The following is an 18,898-nucleotide window of genomic DNA, read 5'->3' as shown; positions in this document are numbered from 1 at the left end:
GGGAGAACCCCTCCTTTAGGAAACCTCTGGGATTTCCCCCGGAGAGCCAGGGCTACTGGTCTTCCCTCCCAGCTCAGCGCACTTGCCCGGGGTTGCTGGCCTCGCCAGCATTTCCCCGAGCCTCCGCGAGCGCATCCGTGCAAGTTGCAGGAAGCCCCTTCGTCTCTGAGCTCTGGGACGCAGCCCCGGAACCAGAGCACCAAGAAGGAGCCTGGGGCTTGGGACCCACTCTGCCCAGTGCCTGGGGGTCTCGGGAATATTGGAAGAGGGGACTGCTGGTCTTTTAGCCAGCGGGAGGGCCGCCTACTCCCCGCGTGCTGCACTCCTCTCACTTGGGGATGACTTAGCAGGTCTGGGTGGTAAACAAGGTCTGGATTCACTGACGAGAGTCACCCCTACGCATGCTGCTACCCACTTCCTAACCCCCTGTAAGACCTTAGGCATGGCCCACTTCTCTCTGGGCCTCCGTTTTCCTAGCTGCACAGCTGACTTGGGAACACCCACAGTCACTTCTCCCGGGCCTCCCCTGGCCGAAGCTGCGGGTTGGGCATCAGGCGAGAAGAGAAGCGGAAGGTCTCAGCGTGCTCCCCCTTTGTTCACCGCGGCCGGAGCCTCCTGCCTCCGTCGCTCCTTCCCGAAAGGGGCGCTGTGGAGTGCGGGGCAGGCGGCCGGCAGTCCGGGCAAAGTTCCTCCTCAATTAGGCGGCGGAGCCTGATTAAAAGGGGGTGCTGCCCGCCCCCTCCTGCCCGATCTCCATCGACGAGATTTCCCTTCATCAGAATCTCACATCCTCCAGAAATTAATTTGATGCCTCTTGTTATCAATTAATTGAATCTCGTTGGGAGAGAGAGCTCAGCGAGGCGGGCGGCGGCTTGGCCCTTGTGTGTCGCTGTTCTGCCCTCCCTCTCATATCGGGACAACCTCACCCCCTCCCCATTTCTCTGTTTCTGCCTTGCCTTTAATTCCACTTATTTTCTAAAATAAAACCACCGCTGTGAACCCTTTTGCCCGGTTTGGCTCGGATGGGTACCCATCCATGGACGGGGTGCTGCCTGGGATTCACCCTGAGCTGAGGAGGGGGGCGGGGCAGGGGTTCCTCTCCCCTGGGCCCTGTTCCATCCCTCCGAAAATCAACAGAACCTCACCCTTGGGGAATTTGGCCCTGACCCTGACCCTGTGTACTCCAGGGGCTGCTGGTGAGAAATTTGGAGAGGAGGCCTGGGGGAGGGAGGGCTAGGGACAGACTGCAAGGAGCCTCCCCCACTAGACACACACACCCTAGTTGGAGGAGGGGACACTGGAGGGCCGGGCTAGGGCCTGTCAGCCATCCGGATTTTGTCCTTGTGAAAGTTTCATTTTTTTTAGAAGAGGCAGTTAGGAGCTGTTGCCCTGCTGGGGCTGATCTGCTCAATGAAGGGAGAGAGGGCACAGATGTGTGGTACCTCCTAGCTGCCCAAGAGCTAAGTCAGGCATCTGCAGGAACAAGAAGGTAAATGAGAGAGGGAGGAGGAAGGTTCTAGAAGACATCCCAGTCTGGGAGGGGGTTGTGGCCAGTACAGGGTACAACTAAGTGGTCACCAGACCCTGACTGAGGGGCTGTGCCTTGCCATTTCACATACCTTCCCTTCCCTTGTCCTGATCCTCACAAAAGCCCTGGGAGATTCTCCAGGCGATGATCTGTATTATTCTCAATTGATGGGTGAGGGACCCAGGCCTGGAGAGGTAATGTAACTTGCCCGGGGTCACACAGCTAACTGGAACCTGCTTCTCTGGAATGCTGGCCATAAGGGCTGAGGTCACAAGTTGACCAACTTCACCCCTTCAGAGTTTTGTTGACCCACACAAAGCTTATTACAAGGGTACATTTCACACAAATATCCCCACTTTGGCTTCTTTTGAAAACCCCAAACCCTGTCAACAATCAGCCTGAATTTCCGCGTTTGGTAAGGACAGACTGGGATTGAATGCCCCGCACTTCTCACCTGGCCTCCTAGGCGACCAGCCTAGCCCCTGAGGGCATTTTGGGTAGTAATTCTGTCTTGGAGATTTCACCTGTCCTCAGTATTCTCCAAGGAAGAGCTGGGGAAAGCGGGGTGGTCTGAGAGAATCTGCGAGGTCTTTACTAGAGCTCAGAGAAGACCTTTAAGGACACCCTGACCCCAGTCGAATTCCCACACAACTGTTCGAAACTGACAGTGGGGGATAATTTTCCTGTTTTTTGACCACGGAGGGGACTTTAGGGTCTTGTGTCGTCTCCAGGAGCCCGTTCTAACCTGAAAGCAGCCCATCCCTGCCCAGGTGAGCCGCTCTATGAAAGTCATCATCACCCTCTTACCTATCCCCCAAACTTATGTATTTTTTGTGGGGGAGGGGAGAGACTTTCTCCCAAGAATGAAACCTCAGGTGGCGACGAGAGAAGAACTGGGCATAAGTCACCTTTCTGGAACTTATTTTGGAAGAGAGAAAGATGGGGAAGGATGCTGAATCTTGCGTATTTGGATGTGGATGTGTTCTGGATGCCCCTTGAGTTGGTACCCGAGATCCCTGTAAATGCCACACCTGAACATCATCAGGGGAAAAAGAGAGACGGCCCAGGGCCGGTCAGGGGCAGGTTGGGTGTGAAGCAGTCAGGGGCCCCAGGAAGGGCCAGACCCAGTGGTCTGTCCCAGGCTGGCTGGAGCCCCTCCTTTGCTCACGGGAGCCCCCTGGTGCCAAGGGCACTACCAGAACCAGGCTCCAGATGGCCACTCAGGCCCTGGATGAGTCGCCCCCACCCCTTAACCAGCGGGGGGCCCCCCCACGTAAGACGTCACTATTTAATTAGCCATCTCTGATTAACCAAACTTGGCATTCGGCTTCTCTTGCCCTCATCTTTCCCAGCTCCGAATCAATGGCTTTGATATGCTAATTAGGGAGTAATTTAATTTCAAAAGGCCGCAATTAACAAGGGTGTTGTGGACATGCTGTAGTTAAGCGGAGTAATCTAATTTGCATTAGTAACAAGCAGGGACTAATTAGAAGCTTAATTAGACACTTAGATGGCTCTTATGTTTACTTTCTTAATGAGATGGAGTGGGATCTCTGGTTCTCTTTCTTTTTTCTTTCTTTTTTTTTATTGTTAATTCTTCCTCTTGGTATGGTTCTAGGAAGGAGTGTTGAGGGAGGCCACCTTGCTAGAGCCTGGTGGGAGCATTTCAGGGCCAGGGCCGGTAGAAAGTACACTGGGTGAGGGGGGGTGGGTAGTGGTGAGGAAAGGTTCAGATTCCAGGGAGATTCCAAAGTGACCGCCCTCCAGGCCTTGCCACCTCTGAGGTGGGGTTCAGGAGAAGAGCACTGATTTGGGAGTCAGAAGAGCTGTAGGGTTTCAGTTGGGCTCAGCCTCCTAGCAGCCAGGTGACCTTGTCAAGTCAGTAGGCATCTTCAAAGTGTGGTTCCTTCTTCATCTGTCAAAGGAATTCCAGGTTGTGTGCAGAAGAGGGGAGGGGACAGGGCATGGAAAAGGGCTTTCAAGGACTCTGTGAGTGGGTTGGCTGTTATTAAAATAAAATATAGTCACAAATTTGTGTGCCCAGGCTTCCCTTCCTTGGGACTCCTGACTCAGCTTAGAAGTCACCTCCCACCGGAAGAGCCTTCCCAGAGTATCCCCATTCCCTCTAGGCACCCATAGCCAGCGCCCCAGTGTCAATTTAACGTAACATTTGTAAAGCTGTGTGTCCTATAGAGCGGAGGTTCTCAATCCTGGCTGCAATTGACGTTTAAGATTTTTTTTTTGAGAGAACACTCAAGTGGGAGGAAGGGCAGAGGCAGAAGGAGAAGCAGACTCCCTACTGAGCAGGGAGCCTGATGCAGGGCTGGAGCCCAGGACCCTGGGATCGTGACCTGAGATGAAGGCAGACACTTAACCAACTGAGCCACCCAGGCGTCCCCTGCATTTGAAGTTTAGAATGGGCAAGATTTTTAAAATTATCCGTGCCTGGGTTCTACTCCCCAGAGTCCAATTTGATGCCGGGTGCAGCCTAGGTATTGGGTATTTTTCTTAACGCTGTGTTTGCCTGGGTGTCTCTCTTTCTCTTCTAATGTGTAAGCCCCCCAAAAGCAAGGGCTGTGTTTTGTTCCCTCCATCTGCCCAGATCCCAGTACCTACTGTGTTCAGTATTAGTTGCAGGCAGAGGGCCACCAGCCGGCTGTGTGCCCTGTAAACTCACCCAAGTGTTGCTTTTTGAATGCCTTATGCAGGATTTGAGAATCTTCTGGAAACAGACCTGAGGAGAATGGAGGGAAAATGCTAAAAAGGTGAAGGGGCTTGTGAGTCCTCCAGGATATGGGTGCATTGCCAAAGGGAGGATAAAATTGGTACAAATTTCATGGATGTCAATTAGGGAATAAATGTATTAACAGCCTTAAAAATACACAGTTCCACCTAAACATGTATCGTAAGCAAATAGTTAGAAAGGTCGAGTATTCTGTTCGCATAAGGGTGTTTATTGCAGCATCCTAGAAAAAAAAAATAGGTAATAGTCTGGATGTCCAACTCTAGGGGATTGGCTAAATAAATTCTGGAACATGCAGCCCATTCGAGCAACTATGTGACCACTAAAAACTGTTGCTTAAAATATTTGATGTCATGTGGAAATGATTATGATAGTAAGTGGTGAGTGGAAAAATAGGAAAATTCAAACCATGTACAGATTATGACCCCAGTTTCACTTTTTAAATGTTTATATGCCAAAGAGAGTGAAAATGAACTGACTAGAAGGGGTGGATCCCAAAAGGCTAGCTCTCTGGGTGGCACAATTACGGGTACAGCTTTTTTCTTTATACTTTTTTTTTCCTCTTCAAAATTTTCTACCGAGGTGTCTGTTACTTTTAAGATTAAAAAAGTTATTTGAAACTTGGGAGAGAACTTGAAGCAGCACAGGATGGTGGTTAACCTTCCAAGTCAGAGGCTTGTTGCCACCTTTATTTTTAAAGATTTTATTTATTTGAGAGAGCACGTGTGTGCATGTACAGTGAGAGAGCAGGAGCAGGGGGAGGGGCAGAGGGAGAAGCAGGCTCCCCACTGAGTAGGGATCCCAATGCTATGCGGGGCTTGATCTCAGAACCCTGAGATCATGACCTGAGCCAAAGGGAGATGCTTCACCGACTGAGCCACCCAGGCGCCCTTGCTGCCACCTTTTAGAGAGGCAGGTCCTCACCCTGCCATTTGAACTAAGTTCCTCGGGCCCTGAAGTTTTGTGCTGAGAGGTCTTGAATGGCCCCTAACATTGGGGCCTATGGCTGCTAGTGTGTCATTTAGGGAGAATCTTGGGCAGAAATTGGAGTACAGAGGGAAGCCTAGGGTCCCCGCCTCTGACCCACACAAAGGAGAGTCCCAAAGTACGGGACGACGTGGGCTTGGAGAGGGATTAAGCTTTTTCTGGAACTCAAGAGAGCCCCATCTTCTTGGGGAAAGACACTGTTGGCCTAATCAGAAAGCCAGGTAGTGATGTGACTCACGTCATCCTGCTCTGGTTTGGGGACCCATTTTGGAGCTACAGAGACATTCTAACCCTTGGGCCCTGCCTCACTTTCCTCAAATGCTGAACCCAGGGCTGTGATAGGGGGATAGGATCCTAAACCCTAGCCCACTCAGAGTTGAGTTGTAACAGGACTTTCTGGGCCCCCATAATTATAGCCTTCTCTGAGTGGCTTCTTCATGTAGTGGATTTTATTTGCTATCACAGCAACCCTGAAAGGAAGATTTATTGGTATTAGCCCCAAATGACAAATAAGGACACTTAGGCTCAGACTGGTGACCTCACTGCTCAGTGCTCTCCATACAAAGATAATAAGAGACCAGAAATTGGTCAGCAGGTAGGATGGCAAATGAGTGGCTCGCTAAGGAGGGCCAAGGCCAGAAGTGGCTACTGCCCGAACCCTCACCTCTTCTGGCAGCCTAAGCCCGTAGGCCTTTGGGGCCTGAGCTGAATGAGGGAAGGGGATCCCCAGGCCTTTGCATGATGGATTGGGAAGCATTCTTCGGTTACTTGTAATGTCAGTGCTTATTGCTTTGAAAAGCCCTCTGCTTTATGTCCCTGACACAAGTAAGATCTGATAGCAGGACAGCTAGAAAGATAGGGAAAGAAAATAGGAAATATAAGGCATCTTCATGCTCTGTGTGGTACCCAAGTCTTTTTATGGAATCTAGCAATGTGTCCATTTCAAAGACTTCTAGCTCTGGAAAAGTCTGAAACTGGCAACCTCTCTTACAAAGTAAGGGCCCTTGCCTATGCTGTTTCCCCTGCATTCAGTGTATACTTCACCTGGCCAACACCTACTCACCTTTCATTTCTGAGCATAAATGCCATTTCCAAGAAAAGAAGGCCTTCCCTGCACTCCCCCCCCCCCGCCCCTGTTTAAGTTAGAGTCCCGTTTCTTCCCTGTACTCACATTTGATGGAACCTACTTTATGTGAGCTTATCGATATATTTGTGTCCTTATTTATCATCTGCCTCCCCTCATGGGAACCATGAGCTCCAGCAGAGCAGGGCCTGTGCCCTGTTCTGCTCAGGTCTGCATACACAGAGCCTGGCACACTGTAGATGCTTAAGTATCTGGGGAACCAGTGAATGGATGAAGGGTCATTGCTAGTGCTGTATGCTCTTGGCCATCCACTGGAGGAGAGAGAAGAATGACTTCGTTCATGGCCAAAACTCTACTAGTGGCTAAATTTTCAAAAAGACAAATGCCAGATTTACCCAGTAAAAAGGGGTAGGGGCGAATAGGATCCCCATTATTACAAATTACCCTCAAAGCATCTAGGGCACTGCTGCCCTGTTTGTTCAAGATTTGGAAACCTGCAGAGGGCAGGGACCAGATTCCAGTGTCCTGCAAGATAGATTCTCAGAGTTTGTCTTTTTTTTTCTTTCCTTTTTTCTTTTTTTCCTCTCTCTCTTTTTTTTTTTTTTTTTTTTTTTAAGTAAGCTCTATGCCCATCGTGGGGCTTGAACTCACCACCCCGAGATCACGAGTTGCATGCTCTACCAACCAAGCCAGTCAGGCACCGCCCCCCACCTCCCTGTCAGTGTTTGTCTTAATCAGGCACTAAATCCATGTTGAATGAATAAATGGCCTTGGAGATGGATTGTCTCATTTTGCCCACCAGGCAGTTCGTAAAGTCAGTGGCCATCACTAGGGAGACCTGTGGTCTTGGACGAGCAGCACCAACATCACTTGGGAACTTTTTAGAAATGAGGATTCTCAGGGGGCACTCCAGACCTATTGAATTAGAAACTCTGGGCCTGGGGCCCAGGAGTCTGTGTTCTGACAAGCCCTCCAAGGGCATTCTGATGCATTCAAGTTTGAGATCGTCTGGCTTAAGGTTTTGGCCCATTTCGTTCTTCCTTCCTACTACCCGGTGATATATTTTAAGAAGCTTCATCTGTCTTTTATTGTAGTCGGCTTCCTGATCTTTCTTGGAAGTCGACAGGGGTATATACACTGTAAATAGATGGCTACATCTAGTCTAGTTTCCCCCATTATACAGAGGAGAAAAGGGGGTAATGAACTTGGTTGGCCCAAGTCCCCCAGCAAGGTGATGATAGACCGGGGGCCACATGCCAGGTTTCCCGACTTCCAGGCTCAGGCTCTCAGCTCTCTCCCCGACTAGATTGTGGGTTTGTGGAGGGCTGGAAACTGTGACTACTTGTTTCCCAAACCACCACCATTGCTGCGGGTACGGGTTACCTGTGGCCACGCCCCCACGGCCTTGCTCTGGTTAGAGCTGGGGGTGCAGCACTGTCCAGCTGCGGCACGTGCACGTGTGCGCTGGGGGCTACCCCGCCCCTTCCCCCTCCCTCGCGGGTAAACTCCGGGCATCCATCAGTCTGTTAATTGCACTAATTAGAGATCGCGGAGGTGTTAATTGGAAAACCCTGGTATTGTGCCTGTTTGGGGAAGAAAACGTCAATAAAAATTAATTGATGAGTTGGCAGGGCGGGCGGCGCGGGTTCACGGCGAGGCGCAGGGTGTCGTGGCAAATGTTACGGCTCAGATTAAGCGATTGTTAATTAAAAAGCTACGGTAATTAATACTCCCTGCACCATATGTGCCCGCGGAAAAGGCACAGAGGTTTCTCCGCGTGTGAGGCTCCCGGCCCCTCTTCCTCTCACCCAAAACACCCTAGTCCTTGGGTTCTCCTTTTAGCCCCAAGGTGGGTAGAACCCGTCACTTCCGGCCTGGGAGGGGACCAAGCAGACCAGGAAAGTTACAAGGAGGCGTCCCCTGTGGCAGGGGTTCTTCGAAGGGCCAGGAGCCTCAGGGGAAGTGGGTGCCCCCAGCGGCCCGCAGCCTCCCCCAGAGCGGAAGAGGAGGCTGCGGCTTTGACCCAGCTTCCTTCCTTTCTTCTGAAGGCGTCTGCGGGAGCTTCGGGGCCTAGCCCAAGGCTCTGAGGTGCCCTGGCTCCCGGCCAGGGGTTCCCTGAGAGATGGGAGACTGGGGACCTGCCTAAAGGCGGGACTAGAGCCCCGGAGAGAAATCCTAGACCACCTAAAACAATTCGGCCTCAGTCACTTGCCCCTGTCCCCATCACGTGGTAGAAGAGGGGTCAGGGAAGGCTGGGGTGGGTGTGGGATGAGGGCCTCAATTTTAGCGAATCCTAGAAAGACCTAATTGCCCCCTCCTGACGTGCTGTATGAAGGAAGACCAACCAGGTGACTTGGGCAAGGGGCAGTGACTTGCCCAAGGTCACACAGCTGGCGCTTGAAACCAGATGGTCTCCTTCCCCGAGCTCTCCTCTTCTGCAGGAGTGTGTGGAGAGAGGGGGTGGGGGCAGGAGTGAAGGGAGGAGGGGTCTCTTGGAGGGTGCCCCCCCACCCCAGTCCCAGAGGAGGCAGCTCAGGTCCACATTAGGTGGAGCCCTTTGGGCAAGGGACCACAGCCGTGACTCAGATGGGCCCTTGGTGGCTCCCACCGGCCACTAGAATGCTGTGGCTTCATGTGCACATGCTGGGACTAGGGAGTTTTACTCCTGGAGCTTTCCAACTCAGAAAAGACCTCCAGGACCACCTCTCCATGTAGAAATGGGGAAACAGGCCCCAAGGAGGAAGGCAGAGGATTCACAGCTGGTTGTGGCTGAGCTCAGGCCCCTGCCTTCTCCTAGCCAGGGTCCAGGTTCTCAGGGCACTGCTATCAAGGCCTGCCTCCAGCACTCCACCCCAGGGCCTGGCTGCCCCGGCCCCCAGAGCCTGAGCACCCACAGGGCAGAGAACACCCCAGTGCTATCGCAACACCCAGGGGAGAGATGGGCAGGAGGCGTGAGGCTGCTGGTATGCTCATCCTCAGAGGGCAGGTGTCCCAGGGCAGAGAAGGTAAGAGTGTGGAGATGCCTGGGACCACGTGCAGGTTTGGATGCGTGTTGGGGGGCGGGTGGGAGTGAGGAAGGAGGTGAAAGCCCCAGGAGAGGGCAGAGCATGCCACATGGGAATTAATGCCATTCATACACCCTGCGGAAATGACTTTTCAAATGCATATAATCTCAAGCATGCAAATGAGAGGCTTGCTTCACCCTGTTTAATATGAATGATCGGCCCTTGAATAGCTATTATTACACACCACATTGCAGCAATTATGTTGTTCACTGGGTGTCTCTCTGTACCCCCCATAAAAAGACAGAAAAGAAAGGGACACCTCTGTTTGCAGCCTCCTTCCTTTCTTCTCCCTTTTTCCAAACTTACTGTCTGATCTACAACTTTATGGTGTGTGTGTGAGTGTTGGAAGGGGGGCACCGTCCCTTACCTCAGGGAAGTAACTGCTGGGTTCTCTTTCCTTTCTCCGGTGCACACACACATACCCCTGAGGCTCTGGTCTTTGTCCCCCTGGGGCCCAGGAGTTCTCAGATCTCAGAGAAGCTAGACTTGGAATCAAGGCAGGCAGCTGCTCTCCACCCCCAGCAGGGCCAGGGTTGGGGGAGAGGGAGCAGAGTGGGCCCCTGCTGTCTCCCCATCCCCCTTATGTGTAGCTGGGGCCCCAGCCTGAGTGGGGGAAGGTGCTCTGTAGGCTGCTGGCGGGGATCGGGGTGGGTGGCTCAGAGGAGGGGGTTGGGGCCCTGTGCTCTGACGGGTGGAGGATGGCGCCCACCCCATCCATCATTTGGCAGCCACTGGCCCTCAGGCTGACACGGCCATTAAGGCCTGGGCCCAAGTGCTCAATCTCTTCCGAACCATCGCCCCCAACCTCACCCTCGCCCTGGCCCACCTCCTCTCAGAACTCAGGAGTGGGAGCGGCAGCTGGGGGACAAGCCCTTGGAAACACAGAAACGCATAAACACGGGACACCCTAGCAGCATAGGGTTGCCCAGGGGGCCACACAGATCAAGCCATTAGCACAAAGACACCTGGGGTCACAGAGGGAGAGGGGCACAGGAGCACACGTGACCGGTGGGCTGCCCATGGACCCTTAACACCTCTCTGTCCCCTTTACAAGCCCCCAGGCCCTCACACTCCTCCCAACTCTGCTTCCAGCAGGGACAAAAACAGCAAGTGGCACAGCCAAGGGAGGGAAGAGAGTTCTTCCAGAGTGAAGGGAGAGAATTTCCGGGCAAGAGGGAGATGCTCTTGGGAGCGGCCACCTTGGGGAAGGAACTAGGGAAATAATCCAGTCTCTCCCAGCAGCTCTCTGATCTGCTCATCAACTGCCTATTGGGAGACCCTGCAGTCCTGGGTCTGCCTAGGCCAAAAGGGGATCAAGAAGGGAAGAACGAACGAACACTGGCTGGCTTCCGTAGGTCCCTCGATCTCTGTGTGATCTGGGCCAAGTCTTGGGCCTCTCGGAGCCTCAGAGTCTTCACCCTTACGAATAGGGCAGGTGGAGAAGGGGTGGATTGGAGCTTACGTGATGCAAGGTGGTTTTACATGTGCTGTTTTATTTACTCCTCACAGGACTCCAAGAGGCTAAGATTAATTGCTTCTACAGACAAGGAAACTAAAGTTTAGGGAAGGTAGTTGTTTTTTTTTAAGTTAATTTATTTAAGTAATCTCTGTACCCAACATGAGGCTCATACTCACTACCCTGAGATCAAAGGTCACATGCTCTTCTGACTGAACCAGCCAGGCGCCCTGAGGTTTAGGGAGTTTAAGACACATGTCAAAGATCAGTGGTGGGTACCAACCAGGTCCCTTTTGACTGCAGTCCATGTTCCTCTCAAGGGGCTCTGGCTTTGGGGATAGCTGGGGACTGGGGACACTCCAGACTTAGAGAGCAGCCCTGTATACACACACCCCGCAACTGCACCCCTGCATAGCAGATGTTGGAACCTCCTTGAGTGGTAGAAGGAAGCTCAGGCCTTCTCCTGGCTACCTTTGACCGTTCCAAACATACCCTCTCTTTCTGGGAATGTGTCCACCACTGGAGAAGCAGCTGGGGGAGGGAGGGAGGGCACAGGATTCAGGCCTTGACTCTTTGCCCTGAACTCTCTGGACTCTCAGTTTTTCCATCTGTAAAATCAGGATGATAATGACTACCTCGCACCATCCTTATGAGAAGGCATCATGGTACTTATAGAAACAGTAAATATTATGGAGTGTCTGCTTTTGGCCAGGTGCTGGGCTGAGGGCTTTAGAATGGCAGGGCAGAGGGACGCCTGGGTGGTTCAGTCGGTTAAGTGTCTGCCTTCAGCTCAGGTCATGATCCCAGGGTCCTGGGATCGAGTCCCACATCGGGCTCCCTGCTCCGTGGGGAGCCTACTTCTCCCTCTGCCTCTGCCTCTCTCTCTATCTCTCATGAATAAATAAATAAAATCTTAAAAAAAAAAAAAAAAAAGAATGGCAGGGCAGAGAAGTGGAACCATTGGCTGCCTTCACCGGCAGCTCCCGGCCCAGCTGAGGGGCTCCCAGTAGGTGCTGAGCAAAGGGCAACCACATTTGTGGAACGAATGTGGATTAGAGCCTTTCTGGGTCCTGGGGAAGGAGACCCTATAAGGAGGCCCTGCCCTGGGGGAAGTCTCTATCTATGGGGAACACACACACAGGTCATTACTGGTGGGGGTGGGGCTCAGCAATATGGTTGGTCCCAGTGAATAGCTCCTCTGCCCTTCTATATCCTAGCAGGTTGATAGCCTAGCCCGACCCTAGCTTCCCCAGGGCCCTAGCCTGGAGGGAGAGGCCAACACGGGTTTCCCGCCCCAGCCTCCCCAGGGGCAGGGGTGAAGATACCACCTCCTCCCCTTCCCTGCCAAGGTCCCCTGGAAGTCCAGGAAATGTGGGGGAGGACCTGCCCCTTCCCCCGAGCCTAGGGAGAGGATGACATTGGGAGGGGGCCCACAGCCCAAGAGGGGTCCCAGGAGCCGCTTCCAGGAAGTTGAGGAGGAAGAGATACCCTAAGACGGGATTGGGGGGAACATGGGGGTGTTAAGCGGTGGTGGTGTGTTGTTTGGTGGTTGAGGGGCTTTTTGTTGGTGGGGCGGGGGCTTCGGTGGCTGCCCCGGGGAGACCGCGTCCAGACTTGAGCCTCAGCCCCTCCCCCATGTCTCTCCTCCCCCCTCCAGGTCCCGCTAGAGCGACATGATGGTGGAATCCGCCTCGGAGACAATCAGGTCGGCTCCCTCTGGTCAGAACGGCGTGGGCAGCATTTCTGGGCAGGCGGATGGCGGCGGCGGCGGGGCCGGGGCAGCGGGCGCTGGCGGCGGCGGCACGGGCAGGGACTCGGCGGCCGGAGCAGACAGCAACGGCGAGATGAGCCCCGCGGAGCTGCTGCACTTCCAGCAGCAACAGGTAGGAGCAGGCGCCCCTCCCCAGCATCCTGGAGGAGGAGAGGGGCGGCCGGGCCTCGTCCCACTCTCTTCCTGGCAAGGCGGGTCACTGGCTTCCTGCCAAGCAGCCTCACTTTTAACCCTCTTGAAAAGGTCCAGCCTCCAGGGACGCCCTCTGCGCCCTCCCATTCCAGTGGCCACCTAAGGGGGGCGGGGAGCCGTGCTCCCAGGAGAGAGAAGTGGGACCCAGGAGGCCCAGAGGTCGGGGAGCTTGGAACAGCCTCAGAAATGCCCACAAAAAGAGACACCCCGGGCAGTAGGCTTGAGAGTGTGTGTCTGAGGTGGGTGGTGGCCTGGGCTCTCCTCCTGCACACTGGCTAAATTAACAGGGCTGCGACAGGGAGACCACTCTCTAGGGTGCATGTTCTTTGGAGGAAGGGGCTGTGTATACAGGGGTATCTTCACTTTATTTGTATTGTAAAATATTCCCCGCCGCCATCTCTGCCTGGGCCCCTAATCCAAGCTGTGAAGAAATTAAACTTCTAGGCACCAGAGTCCAAAGCAGCTAGGAAAAGGCCAAGAGCAGGAGGTGATGACAGGCCTCCATTTTTAGGGGTCAGACTGGGAATCCCTGTCTGCCTCCTCCTTCTCTTTTTTCCCCTCCATCATTCCACCCTAAGATGCAGAGTTCAGGAGTTCAAGACCAGCCACTGAAGTTTGAGAGGCCCCGGGGTGGGGAGCCTGGTTGGGTGATGACAGAGCAGGGGCCCCAGGTTCTGGCCCCACGGCCCCACCCCTGGAAAAAGGGAGAATCACATGCTTGACAAGTTCAGGAGAACCGGCCCAGCCAGCCCTGGCCTTGGGATTCTCCTCCTCTTATTTGACTGCTCCCCACGCTCGCTGGTGGCACTACCCCTTGGGGGCTGTACTGAGAATGCGGAACAGTCAGGTCCTGCATGCATCCCCACGCACGCCCCCACCCCTGCCTCAAATGTGCACAGATGTGTATACCCATCTTGCCCTCATGTTCTCTCCCAGGCTTACCCTGAGGCTCCTCCCCTGATCCATAGCCCCTTATAGGGCCCTTTCCCACCACACTCTGCAGAGCAGGAGGTCAGACTCGGAGCAGCACCGTCCGAAGCCCAGCGCCCTGCCCGGAGTTGGTCAGCCACCACCAACACAGAAACTGAACCAACCCGGGTTAAGTCTCAGCCAGCCCCTTAACCAGCAGTGCAACCTTGGCCAAGTCCTGGAGCCTCCCTGAGCCTTGGTCTCCCCGATTCCTAAAGTATGGGCTTTTTAGGATCAGGTGCAATTTGAGCGTGAAGTCTCTTCACACACCAAATGGCCCATGTGGATGCTGACAGAAGTGAGGACTTTAGAAATCACTTCCTCTTACGGACTGTGGAGACCTGTCACCTTTCCCTGGGGAGATAGCCCTTGGGAGTTTGCTGGCATCTCCCAAGCCTTCCCAATAGGCAGGATCTCTGGGGAAGAGACCCACAGAGTTTGTGACATCTACTGGGGACAGAAGGTCAAAGGGCCAAATTCTACCCTTTATGAAAATAATAACAAGACACACCCCACCAGAAGTCTCCAAGGCCACCCGTTTTTTATAACCACCTCTTCCCTTCCCCCACCTCTGTGCACACCGGGCTAGGAAAGATTTTGAATGTGGTGGGGGATGGGACGGGGTGGGGAGAACTACTAACACTGGAAAGTGTCTTTTAAACAATTCAACTGCAGAGTGAACATAGATATCTGTATAACTGGGAGATGGGTGGGGAGAGACAGAACTTTCTGTACTGATCGGGTTTCTTCGCTCTGCATTGCACACAAGCCATGTTTTGCCGTCTATATTCCACATTCTAGTTATTCCTGTTTGTTTTGGGGAATATCCCAAAGGCCTGGAAAATCCTATATCTGTTTCACAAATAAACTGGGGTGGAGATTTGGAGGCAGGCGGAGGGCTGTTTTACCCATTTGGGCTCACTCTAGGCCTGGTGCCTAGAGCCAAGGAAAGTATTTGAGATTTAAAAAAGGTCCTGTTGGCTCCGAACTATGAAAGAACCCCGCAAAATTAAAATGATAAGTTTTTCCATTAACAGGAAAGTCTGTGGCCCGTCCTTCCAGCCCCAGTCTATGAGCCAGGCTTTGGGGGAAAACTTCAGGGGTAACATTTTCCAGTACCCTCAACGACAAATGTTCCTTATTATTTGCGGGGTAGGTTAACTGTAGAAAAGAAAGCCTGGCCCGGTGGGTTCCTCCTTCCTCCCCTCAGCCCCAATCAGAAAGTCCTTCGAGGACAAACAAACAAATAACCTTCTCTCAGTTTGGTGCTTTGGGTCTTTCTCATACACGGGTCACTTAATCACCTGGCCAGCCCTGGGAAGTGGGTGTTATTATTCCCATTCTGCAGATGAGGGGTCACTGACTGGGCTTGGTGACCTCAGGTCTCCCGGTTCCTGGACTGGAGCTCAGCACAGCCTTGTTTTGGCCACTACCCTCCCTTGTCACACAGTTCCCTGTGGGAAATGGAGGGAGTGAGTCCTGGAACGTAGTAGGTGCTAAATAAACGTTCACTGGTGAGTGTGGGAGAGCACTCCATTCCCAGCCCTAAAAGCCCTTAGACAAACGAAAGCAGTGGAAAGCAACACTGTCCGCAGGCCCTACGTCGCCACTCTAGAGGAGGGAGGTTGGGGGCAGGTGTGCGGGCTGTGCACTGCTCCCATTCCTCCTCCTTGGGCCTCCTTGGGCCTCCAAGCCCCTCTCCCTCTTTCCGTCCATCTGCTGGTCTCTGTCCCTCCACTCTGGGTAAACAAGCCCTGGAAATGCAGGCTTGGCCTTTGGGAGTAATGAGTTGACAGAGAGGAGGGAGATAAACAGGGCAAGTCAGAAGTCAGACCAGTGACAGGACTTGAGGCTGAAACAAACAGTGCCGAAGAGGGAGGCTGCATCACTTTGGAACAAGAGCAAGCACCCGTTTCCATGCAACAGCAGGCCGGGAGCTTGTTCAAACAGAGGCTGGGGGTGGGGGTGGGGGGTGACATGGCTTGGCAGCCAGGCCCCGTCTGACTAGAGAGAGGGTCCCCAGCTGGCTGCCCCCTCAGCAGCCAAGACCCCCTGCTTCTGGCTCCCTCCTCTCAAGCCCCTGATTGCTGAGCCCCACTGCCTCCACACTGTCCTTCGGGCTTTCACCGGGTCTCCAGTCTCTCACCCCTTTACGGGAAAAGAAGGCTCACGGTGCACTAGGCCTTGGAGCGCGCATTCACTCAGCAAGCATGCACTGAACCTTATTTACACCGGGCTCCCCGTAGGCCAGCTGGGGTTGATGATCCCCAGCTGCTATTAAAGAATACCCTGGACCCAGCAGACATGCCAGCTACCCACCCATCCCCTTCCTTTACTGAGCAAAGTCTCCTTCCTCATTGCTCCTTCCTCCCCTGTTTTCCCTCTGATGGGTTTTTTCTTTGAAGGTTGGCCTCGCATTTTATCCTAATCTGATTTCACCTGGATGAAATGTACCCCCCGGGGGGGGTTTCCCTAGGGACTGCGCAGAAACCCTTTGGGCTCTGATGGGGAGCAGTGAGGGCCGGGACGAGTGTGGGAGGTGGCGGGCCTAGAGCGGCCTGGGGGACAGGGCTTGGCTGCTCTGGCCCAGGAGAGCCAGTCTTGGGGCCAGAGGGCTGGGCCAGGCGGGATGGGGGCTAGCAGGGCTGCTGGCGGCCACACTGAAAGGCGTCCTGGGCCTCCAGAGCCCGCACTTCCATTGTCCTCAGGTTTCGGGGGGTGACAGGTCAGGGAGGGTCACAGGAGGGTTGCCTAGCGTCTGGGCACTCCCACCGCAGTTGCTGTGACAACCGGGGCCAAATCCCATCCTGTTCACATCCTGTGAGGACATTCAAAGGGGTTGGGGGGCTCTGCACATTAATGGGCTTTTAACTCACCCCCTCTAAGAGATGGGGGGGATGTCAGGGCATGGAGGAAAAGAAGAATGGAAGACATTTTTGTTTTCCTCCCGTGTCTGGCCCTCCTCTGCCCAAGCTACTTAGGGGGATGGGGTGGGAAGGGGAGGCTTCTGGGGTGAATTAGCACACACACCCCCACCTCACACACACTGTCAACAGTGGTCTTTGGTCCTCAGGTCAGGGGCTCGTTTCTCCTTGGGACTCATGCCTCCAGACTCTACTCTTCCTCTCTGGTCTCACACCTTCTGGACTCTTCCCTTTTCTTTCAGTAGGGTGAGGCCCTCCCCAGGAGGTGATGGGGACCTGGAGGGGAAGGGGGCCTGAAACCCAGCTGTGCACCCAGGCTCTGAGTCTCCCACCCACGTGGGCCTGCCTGTATCAGTGCGTTGCTGGTTTTCATTTTAATGGTTCTAATTTGAGAATGCGGCGATGTCATTTTTACGAGGTTGGTGTAAAAAAAATTTACAGCCTTTCCAAAAAGCTTTTTTTTTTTTTTTTTTTTGCAAGGGAAAAAGGTGTAGAATCACTTTGGGGGTTCTATGGTCTCCTCTCCCCCATCCTCCTTGCCCCCCTTTTCTGTGTCATTTCATTTTTTATGTCTCTGCTGGAGGACAGCCTAGCTAGTCGAGAACTTGGATCTCCCCAGGTCAGTACCTTTAGTGGTTGGGGCCATTGACCTCTGATCCTTCTCCCTGGGCCCCTTCCCTCCACTCTCAGGCCTCAGAGGAGTTGCATTTCAAGCAGTGGACAGAGAAGTGTTTCCTGTTTAATTCAAATCAACAAGTCCTTATTAGGCACCTGCTGTTTACTAGCTGTGGGTTAGGCATCTACCCTCAGAGATTAATTATATCACTGCCTGCTTAAAATCTTCCAGCAATTCTTTCTTAAGCAGAGAATGAAATCTAGAATGAAAACCCTTGTCCCTGTGTGATCTGGCTCCTGCTCGCCTCTGGGACTTCCTCCCAGGCTACTCAGCTTAGCCACTCTGGCCTTGGTGGTTCATAATGCTCCAAGCTTAGTCCCACCTCAGGGCTCTTGCACCAGCTCTTTTGTCCACCGTGAATACTGTCCCCTGAAAGAGTTCCCTCCTCACCCTAAATGTCTCCTCAGAAAGGCCTTCCCTGGCCCCACAACTTAAGTAGGCAGCCAGCCGTCCTCCGGGTAACGCTTGGTGTAACGCTAACCACCATCTCTTCTTAGCCTGCTTGTCTTTGTTTTCGTGTCTGGTTCATCCCGTTAGAGCTTGATCCCTGTTAAAGCAAACACTCGGCGTCCCCAGAGGCTAGGATGGTGCAAGTGCCCTGTGGGGCTTTACAAATCCTCGCTGCATTATTGATAAATGAATAGAGAGTCACACTATGGCTGTGGGTAAGGGGGGGGGCGGGGACAGGTGATGGGCTTTCCTGGGGCTCTTTTCAGGTTTGGGATAGGCTAACCACCACCTCCCCAATTGCCCTCCTGTGCCCCTTCCCCTAAATCTAGCCAGGCCCAGTTGAAATTAATTATCAAGACAATTTCTATCTCAGTTGCCAAAATTAGCTAGATGCAGGCAAAAGAAGTTTGGATTTCATTTTGGCTGCCCCTCCCCACAGTCCACATTAAACCAGAATTTGCCAGAAGGTCTTCCATCTTGCCCGGCCGCTCATGGCTCCTCTTCCCTGCACAGAGCCCATGTCAGGCCCAGGGGATTCAGCTTCTGCCTCTGCTACTGTGTGACTTTGGGCGGGTCACTGTCCCTCTCTGTATCATTTCCACATCTATGAAGTGAACTAAAGCTACATTTCACAAACCATTTAGCTTAAGATCCACCCGAAGAGATACATTTTACTTGGAGCCCTAACACACGGTTTCATGAAACAATGCTTATGCTTACCTAATAACTCTGATGCTTTCTTTTGTGTGTGTTCCTATTTTTTTGACCCACTAAATTGCTATTATTACCCACCATTAGATCATGACCAGCAATTTAGAAAACACAAGACTAGATGCCCTCCAACACTTCAGCTCACCAGGTCTTTGGGAGTCTGCCGCTCCTTCTCAGAGTTCAGCCTTTTCAAGCTCAAGTCTCTGAGCACCACATCCCCGCCCTTGCAATCCTCAGCCTGCAGAAAGGACCAGTAAACAGCCCTGCACCTGGCCTCCATCAAGAGGATGCCGGTCCCTCCCCCCTGAATTCTCAGAGACAGAAATGAGGGTGTGGTCTCAT

General features: G+C 53.3%; 1 protein-coding gene across 2 annotated transcripts in view; it reads left to right on the top strand.

The window, feature by feature from the left end:
* The first annotated feature begins 10,947 nt into the window (after nt 1-10,947).
* The window catches only part of FOXP4 (forkhead box P4), a 32,966-nt gene continuing 25,015 nt past the window's right edge, over nt 10,948-18,898 (top strand). The window contains exons 1-2 of one of the 2 annotated variants that reach the window (XM_044917686.1): nt 10,948-10,975; nt 12,521-12,746. In XM_044917686.1, coding sequence (XP_044773621.1) covers nt 12,537-12,746 — 210 coding nt within the window. In that variant the 5' untranslated portion in view covers nt 10,948-10,975; nt 12,521-12,536. The remainder of the gene's footprint in view (nt 10,976-12,520; nt 12,747-18,898) is intronic. The other variant, XM_044917687.1, reaches the window with a different exon arrangement.

This window comes from Neomonachus schauinslandi, chromosome 8 (assembly GCF_002201575.2).
Source record: "Neomonachus schauinslandi chromosome 8, ASM220157v2, whole genome shotgun sequence".
Taxonomy (NCBI): Eukaryota; Metazoa; Chordata; class Mammalia; order Carnivora; family Phocidae; genus Neomonachus; species Neomonachus schauinslandi.
This window is presented reverse-complemented; position numbering and strand designations above follow the sequence as displayed.